We start from the raw sequence: 9390 nt of genomic DNA, 5'->3' as shown, positions 1-9390 counted from the left end.
AACACGACTAAGGGCGGACGTGAGATCATTACACGAGTCAGAGAGACATTGAGCTTGTGGAGACTCCCTCGTTGTGAGAGACAGAATCGAAAAGGAGAGATGATGATGTTTTTGTTATATCTCTTCAATGATATATTCTCAGAGACATTTAAAAGGGAAGTCTCGTTGTCTCTCAGTCTCTCTCGGTATTGATGTCCGCCGTACTAAATAATGTGACTAGATTCTCTCTCATCCTTGTTGTCTCTTGTTGGCCGTGTAGTGGTAATGACATACACAGCTCGGTAAAGATACACACTTAATAATAAACGACGCAGTAGTTATTTACGCAACTATATGAATCGTATACATGACTCAATACGATACTATATATATATACAGACTAAAAACACGGGTTATACAGAGTGGTACAGACACACACACACACATACGCACACACGCACATACATACACACACACACACGCGCGCACACACACACACACACACACACATACATACACACACTTAAACCATATTTATATACAACACAGTTAATACAATACGTTCATTCAATCATACTATATTTGCTTTAGTTTTTGTTTTTCAGTATGGTAATTGAAAGACGAGGAGTATTAAGATTGACAGCACAGAAGGGACGATAGACACAACACGACACGACACGACACGACACGACACGACACGGACTCTCCTAACTTTGCATCATTGGAAAATTAACGTCCATGGAAGCAGAAGGTTAGGCGAACGATCGTCTGGCTTATATGCTACTTCTGTAATTGTTAGTAACTAGAATAAACGCCAGGCGGTGTGTGTGTGTGTGTGTGTTGCTCGTGCTGGCGTTGCTCTGAGGTGTTAGTTTCTTCGGTGCTGACAATGGTATAAGGAGACATTTTGACGAGTTTATGGACGTACCGTCAATAATTCCCACGAGTAATCGAATAATCGCAAAATTATCAGGGACCCTTGTTCAAAAAATGGCAGAATTACCAGTGATATTTTTTACCCCAAATGCCAAAAATTAATTCGATGAGCAAACCAAAGCGGAATCTATATATATCGACTTTTTTTTATATAAATTCTTTCTCTTGCCGCAAATTTATAATCTAATTGACCAGTTGATGGAAAGCGAAATTATTTGACAGTTTGATTGAAACATTTGGCAAACCGATAAAATTTGTTTACTTGTTTTTATTCTAATTTATCCAATGACGAAAGAATACTATTTACTGTACGTCAAGATGTCTTCCCTTCTCTTAAACCACGAAAAGAACACACATATAAAGCACGAAGCAAGACTTATGAAGATCCGTTTGAATCTTCATCTCTACGAAATACTCAAATATTAACGAATATCCGAATATCCCTCACTACAGTATACTAAGAGATCTGGAACTCAAACACCCAACTATCCGATTCTACAAATACTTAAAGATCTGGGAAAAATACTCAAGGATCCGGAACTGAGAAATCCGAAAATTCGAACTACAAAATACTCAAAGAACCAGAAGAAGAAGAAGAAGACTAATGCCCATCTATCCCTGTTTAACAAATACTGAAAGAATATCCATTATTATAAAAATACTCAGACTTACGGAAACAGTATAGATAAAATATTTTACTGCAGAAGTTGGAAGATTAAAGGTAAATAAAGACTTTTAACATACAAAGATCCGGGATGTTGAAGGATCTTACATACACACATCAAGTATTCAAAGATCTTAAAATATTTGAGATTATGGAAGATCGGGATAGATATTATGACAGTTAAATATTACACACTGGTAACTTCACCGTTGATATGTCTTCATTATTTGACTTAAGAACTAAAATGAGAAGGAAATACACACACACACACACACACACACACACACACACAAAAGTGTTAGTGACGTCATAGATGAATGGATGATCAACTCATTTCGTATGATCAAATTATGGTGACGTCACAAAGAACAGCCGATCAGCCTTCGTATGATGTCACAGAGAATAGCTGATTTAGCCTCCATATGACGTCACAGAACAGCTGATCAGCCTACGTGTCATGATGGATCTCTACAAGTGATCAAGTAGATTAACCTGATATCATCCCAATGACCCAGAGAGAAAAGATCACGTCTCTCTGTCTCACCAACACGTCTCTCTGTCTCACCAACACGTCTCTCTGTCTCACCAACACACATTAACCACCTTAAAAACTACATAATAGCCTCATGACTCTTACACATCTATGGCACAAACAATACACGGGTTAAGGTCTTTAGTATTTAGTTATTAACCTTAAGAAATAATTTAATATTACACACAGCCTGAACATCTTATAAGAAGGAAACACAAACACACAAACACACAAACACCTTGGATTAGTCAACACAATATGGGGAACACAGCCAAACACACTCGCCCCCCCCCCCTCTCTCTCTCTCTCTCTAATCTCTCAATATCATCCTAATTTCTTTTCATTTTCAATTGAGTTTAGTTATCAATTGCATACACTTTAGCTACATACACACACACATCTCACGAGCTAACAGGAGACTGTATGTGTTTTGTTTCTCTCAGCCTCTAGTGAATGCTTCGAGATGTTTACATGTTATATTTTAATTTTCCCTTAACAAACATGACAAGGGAAAAAACATATTGAATTTTCCTACGTATACTTTGTAGGAAAATAAAGTTTTTTTTTATTTCTAAGATTAAGAGTTGAATTTAGCTTCCATCTTAAGAAAAGCCTGACTTAGTTAGGTAACATTGCACAGGATGATTGCACGGAGTTCCTTGCACTGTTGCACGAATTCCCAGCATCTATTATACCAAACTTCAGCCAATTGGTGGTGAACCTTAACAATTACGAGTGTGTGATATGCAAATGATACTAAACTCATCTTCTTAATATATAAATCTGATTTTTTTTTTTTTTTTAGAAATTATATACAATTTTATTTTGAAGTGGGTTTTTTTTCCAATTTTTTTTATAGGTTGTGTTTTCAAGTATAATTTGGTGGGGGTTTTTACCATTTTTTTTATGCAAATTTTGGGGAAAGATAAGAAATGATATGTATAGTATTTTGATTTGGTATACTGTTCATAGAAGCGCTTAATTGATTTAACTGCCAAGAATTATTTAACCTTATTATCTATATATCTATCTGTAAGTATAGTTAAACAGATAGATAGATAGATAGATAGATAGATAGATAGACAAGTTAGATAAATAGATATATACATATTTTCATAGATGGGCAGATAGTTAGTCAAATAGATAGATAGAATAGCTAGATAGTTAATCATTCCCCCTCAGTCACCATCAAACGCCAGACTCCCCGTAATGGAGGCAGCAATTGGATACCAGGGATTGTCGCGAACAAAGACAGGCAAAAGGGATCGATAAATGGGGGAAGAAGGAGAGACGCGGATAGATCGAATTTGACGCCCGGGGAGGAGGGATAGGGGGGGAATGGAGGGAGGGAGAGAGGAAAGGGAAAGGAGGGGAGGGTGGAATTTTTGGCGTTACCATCTGGACTGTTTTTTTTTTAGTTGGTAATGAGAGAATAATGATTATAATGAAAGTAAATTAGTAGTGGTGAAGGCAGTAGAAATGACAGATAGAAGGCATGTAACAATGAAGGAAGGAGAGAAGAAAGGAAGGAAGGAAAGAAACAAAAGGTAATAATGCGATAAACAAAGAGTTACATGAGAATCTCCTCTTGTTATCACGAATTTGTTTAATACCTTAGTGCCGGCATTAAACCGTACCCGTATATAACGAATCCGATCACTCATATAACGAACCCCCTCCTCCCTCCCTCTTTAGAAATAAACTTAGCAAAACTCCTTTTAAAGAATCAATAAGGAAAATGACATAATTTGATGTTTGTTATAGAGAAGTTATAAATACCATAGTAGCTAATGTGAATCTAAACCTTCAAGCTGTCCAGAATATATCGTCAATTGGTATTTATTTTATAGTCATTTGGGTACAGCGGGTTTAAGCTCGGAGGGTGAACGAAAATTAGTGAAATACTGTGAATAATTTAGAGGTAATATTGACCGTGTGAGTGAAAGGTATCATTTATTTGCATGTTTATTTTTTTGTGGGGAGGGGAGCGCTTACTATGAACAAGTATATATTTAGGTTTTTTGTTTTTGTACTAATTACAAGTATATACAAAAAAAAAATATATATATATAGATTTATATTCTGAGAGAAGATATATATATAGAGAGAGAGATAGAGAGAGATAGAGATAGAGAGAGAGATATAATGGCTGCATTTCCCAACTCTACCGTCAACTTCTCTCTCTATTTCTCTTTAACATGGTAAATATATAATCAATTCAGCCTTATAACTCTAAAACAACCAAAAAGAACACACGGAGATAATTTTCAACACACACACACAAACAAATATATACAAACACACACAAAATATAATCAAGTAATCAAGGTGTGTAGGAGATTAAACAAGCAGTTTTTTTTTTTACTTAACACCAATTATCATATTTTTTTCTCCTTATTAACTGAGGCTAATTAATCTACTATCGAGAAAATCAATTATAGACAAAAGTTATATTTATTATCAAAGAATTAATTTTTGTTATAGGTAAGGTGAATACTATAATGTTTGCATGTACATAAATCATCAATTATATATGAACTGTCATTAATCGACTATAACAGCGGTGTATCTATAATCAAAGCTTCCTATATAATTACCTTATAGACTTCCTTCTTTAAATGATTTCTTAACGATTGAATTAACCTCGTAATTATCATTGAAAAATCTATGAATTACAAACTGATTTTTTTTTCATATAATTGATGTGGAAATCTAATCCTGTGGTCCTTCTGGTGTGTATAATCAGGTACTTGAATGGGAATTGATTGGAATGTTATTATAATTATATACTAACTTATATAAATCATCTTGAGAGACAACTGGGAGATGACTAGAGATTGGTGAGTGAGTGAGAGACGAAAACAAAGTGTTATATTAAATTTGAGAGACAAGAGACAGAGATAATTGGGACCAGAATTCATCATATATATTGAGATCAGGTTTTGTCCCGACGAGAGGAGTGAGCTCATTGTGCTGTGACAGTCAGTGAGATCAGAACTTATCTGGAACTTCCCCCATCGTCGAGTCAGAACACATATCTGACTAGCATTTTCTTTTGTACATGTGTGAGTAAGATGTACTGTACACATAATTGCCTTACTGCAACTACCAAATAGCCAACCATTCAAATTACAAACTATTGACCATTCACAGGGTGGGGGCCGGGGCGATTATAGTACATGTTTACTACGCATTTACGCCCATACGCCCTGAAATTGATGCGTAGGACAAGGAAAATAATATATAAACTTAAATATAGCTCTTAACTCTAAGTGCGTTTCCTTTTATTTCTCCCAGTTGTCTCAAGAAAGGTTGTGGACACATCAAAACACACAAACACTGGAATGTGATCAAGACAATGACCAATGACTCGACTAAGGAAGTAGTACCATGGTCAGCTCGAGTATGGGAGCCGAGACTTAAGAGTATAAAGTAGCCTGGGAACTGATACCTGATATGCTGGAGGAGGAGGAAGGTCGTCCTACCGCTGTAGTAGCAGAGGGAGGTGATGGAGGACCTGCCATGACGCCGCGCTGAGGCCGGGAAGAGCAGATAGATGACTTTTGCTGGCTGTTGTTAGACGTCTCCAGACGCCCCACGACGTCTTGTTGACGTCCGCTGGACTTCTGTAGCACCGAGGGGAGACGTGGGTGGGAAGGAAGAAAGGATCGCCGCTGAGTTACGTGGGCGCGGAGATCTGATGTGGGCGATGAAGGAGGTGAGGTGGTGGGGGAGGCGGAGGTTGCGATGGGACGTGCCCCCGAGGTGAGAACTGAGGTCGGGGCACGTGTAGCGGCGTGCTGGTGGTGGGGGGATCCAGCTTGGGCATGTGCGTCGTCTCCAGGTGGAGCTCGAGCGCCGCAGGGGTGTAGAAAGCGGCCGCACACAGGTGACAGGGCAGGACCTCGCTGGGGAAATGTGGTGACATCAGGGGCGTAAGGGCGGGAGGCTGACGGGCGTGAGAAGGTCCGGCACCATCAGCGTTGCTCGGTTCTCCGCGGTGCGTTGCCAGGTGCTTCCTCAGGTAAGACTGTCGCTTGAACTTCTTGAAGCACAGCTCACACTCGAACTGTTCCTCAGAGTTGTCCTCCTCGTTGACCATAGCCATGAACTGCGGCAGTGGCACCAGGGCGGGGGGACCCTTCAGCAGGTTGTTGTTGTTGGTGCTGCTGTTGTTGTTGTTCTCTGTGTAGCTCTTACCCGGGTTGGCGTCCGTCTCACACTTGGTGGGGGCGGCGCTGGTACTGGGCACGGAGGTAGACGTAGTCATGGAGGTCTTAGGTTTGTGCCACCTCCTGTGAGAGGCAAGGTTGGCGGGACAGTTAAACACTTTGTCGCACTCCGGACACCGGTACTCCACGTGGATGATCCGGGAGCACCGGTGTTGGGCCAGACCGAAGGCGTCATCGTACATCTCCTTACAGAGTCGACACACGTAATCGCCGATCTTGTTGTCGATTTTGGCGAGCTCAGCCTTGGCTTCTTCTGTGATCTCAACAACGTTGTAGGCTGGGTCAATGTCGCCTTTCCTGACAACGAGAGGTTCCTCACCTTCTGCCAACTCCCTAATGATGGTTCCAGAGACGGGCGACGTCTTGTCCTCGTCAAAGTTCAGACGACGCGCTGCTTTGGTTTTCTTGGAAGTTTTCAACTTCTTCTCGGAAGTGCCAGAGGTGGTGGGGGACTTTCGCTTCTGTGGCGTGGCGACGCTGCTGGTTCCTGGTGACTTAGGTGGGACCTTGATGGGTGTGGTGAGGCGTGGGGAGCCTGGAGGACGCGTAGTGAGATTGAGACCCTCTTGGGGGCTCTGAAGGGGCACCGCAGTGTGACTGAGGTCGTAGGGTGAGCGACCGAGGGGTGAGGTGAAGGGGATGGGAGACCTGAGCGGTGAGGAGCCATGCGGCCAGTAGAGCGTGGGAGACAACAGGTGGTAGGGGCTGGTCTGCGGCGGGATCATGTACCGCGGGTCGTCCAGTCTCGGGATAGTCAACTGGAAGGGTTGAAAGTGGTTGGGGTCAGGAGGGTGGTGCACGGTGGTCACGTGTAAGGACGTGGCCAAGTCATCTTCGTATGATTTTCTTTTGATGAGTGCTAGAGGGGTCGTCTGCTCCACCACCTCGCACGGGATCACCGCCTCAGCCTGCAGCTTGGGCGGGAGTCGCGCTGAGGGTGTGTGACACACTGACCTCCTGTAGAAGTCGCCATCGGAGGGGCTGCTGAAACCCGAGTCCGGGGTTCTCACCAACAGGCGACTTCCCTTCTCGGCGACCCCTCGTACGTGCGCCACCGCCTCCTTCACAACCTCGACGTACTCGTCACCACGTACCTGGTGTAGGTCCTCCTGGGGCTTGGCCTCCCTGTCACGTCTTCTACGGAGGCTGAAGTCCACCGGTTCTTCTTGTTCTGCTGGCAGGTGGGCGTCGCGCCACGGCCTGTACGGCACCAAGTCCAAAGCACTCATGTCTTCTCTTCTTTTCACCAGGAAACCTTTCGGCATTATCACAGTTGAGATCACAGATGAAAACAGCGAGTTGACGCAGCGTGGTGGCAGTTTGAAGGCGCCTGGCCCAGCGCCTCACATCTTGACTGACGTTTGTGTGTGAGAGCGGGAAGGGGTGAAAGAGAGGAGCGCGGGAGAGTGCGTCCGCTCTACTCCCCGCCCGATAACCAACTGAGTGTGGCGTGGAGTTGCGGCGTCCCGACGGTGGCACCTGGCCAGGGACACAGCCGGGCGGGCCGACGCTGGTTGGCCGCACGTTCGCGTACCAGCCTCTGATTGGGCGCGCGTGCCGACGGTCCCGCCTCCTGGCAGGTGTGCTGAGGGGAGCAGGAGGGAGGGAGGGGGCACGTGCGACGGCCCTCCACGACACCCAAATCGATGACGGAAGATCATACATTTAGCTCCGTGTCCACAGTCCTTCAGACCCGACCTTATTAGTCCCTTGGTAAATTCCCGTCGATATCCCTGGGGGGTGTGGGGAGGGGGGAGCCAGAACAAAGCCCCGGTGGAGGTATTCATGACGGTGGGGGGAGGGGGTGTGCCTGCCTCCGTTGTGCCACTCGTCAACATCTGCCTTAGGGGGAAAAGGTGGGGAGAGAGGAGGGGGCAACACAGTCTTATCAGGTCATATCACTTACACACTCCCTCCCTCACTTCACCTCTCCGTGTTGTCAGTAGCCACAACACACCTGAGGGTCGTGACACAACACTCACGGTAACAGTGAATAACTACTGATACATATATGGCACGTTTGTTTAGAGAACTGTTCATATATAGGTCACACACACACACACACACACACACACACACACACACACACACACTCACACACACACACACACACACACACACACACACACACACACACACACACACACTCACACACTGGTATGGTCAGCTGTATACACGCTGGTTCAAACATCACTAGAATAACACGCGTCACGCGTGTAGGTGTACAGACGCACGTGTAGGTGTACAGACACGCAGGTGCTCCAAACACAGAACATGTGCAGCAATGGTACTTTGCAACACACACACATTGAAGAACAAAGCTCAATATTCTCTTTCACATAAACATTAACCTACAGACATGAACGTACATACACACAGACATTAACATACACACACAGACATCAACATACATATACGAACAAAGACGCCAGTGCACACACTCACAAAAGTATACTCACACACACACACACACACACATAAGCGCCTGGTATTAAACGGCAGCATAACGGCCTGTCATATTTTGAATTTCTGACCCGTTGGCATGAATTCAAACACCCCCTCCCCTCTCCCCCCTCCCCCTCCACCCTCCCCCCCAACACACTACTAGAGTCTCGTTCTCGTGTGTTGAAGAATGATGGATTAACTGCAGTGTCGTCGTGTGGTGGTTGAGAGTCGCTGGATAAAAATCACAATTATTATCCTCTTTTTTAAATGTCCAGTCACAGCTTAACCTGGGATTGACGATAAGACGCCACGAAAAAATATTCAAATCTCTTTCTCTCTCTAACTCTCTTTCTCTCTCTGTATCTCTCTCCCTCCCACAGACATTCTCCAGCAATGAATAGTTACGTTATTTGAAGGAATTACTGCCTCTATCCGTCACAGAAATAAAGATCTTAGGTTATAGAGGCCATCTTTTATCTATCAAGAGTTAATAATTTACCAATAATTAAATAAAAGTTAGCCAGGTAGCACGTCAGGAGGTAAAGTAACAGAGTAAAATATAAAATCACATCTGGGATAATCTTGCTGGCCTCCGGGTGGGA

At 43.6% G+C, this 9390-nt stretch overlaps 1 protein-coding gene across 1 annotated transcript; it reads right to left on the bottom strand.

The window, feature by feature from the left end:
* Window positions 1–3464: 3464 nt before the first annotated feature.
* LOC121873032 (insulinoma-associated protein 1-like) lies at window positions 3465–7768 on the bottom strand. The gene has a single exon (XM_042376335.1). It carries the CDS (start codon window positions 7606–7608, stop codon window positions 5791–5793), a length of 1818 nt encoding a protein of 605 aa, XP_042232269.1. The 5' UTR covers window positions 7609–7768; the 3' UTR covers window positions 3465–5790.
* Window positions 7769–9390: the final 1622 nt, after the last annotated feature.

This window comes from Homarus americanus, unplaced genomic scaffold (assembly GCF_018991925.1).
Source record: "Homarus americanus isolate GMGI-L3 unplaced genomic scaffold, GMGI_Hamer_2.0 scaffold11022, whole genome shotgun sequence".
NCBI lineage: Eukaryota > Metazoa > Arthropoda > Malacostraca > Decapoda > Nephropidae > Homarus > Homarus americanus.
The sequence above is the reverse complement of the archived record's forward strand: the minus strand, read 5'-3'. Positions and strand labels throughout refer to the sequence as shown.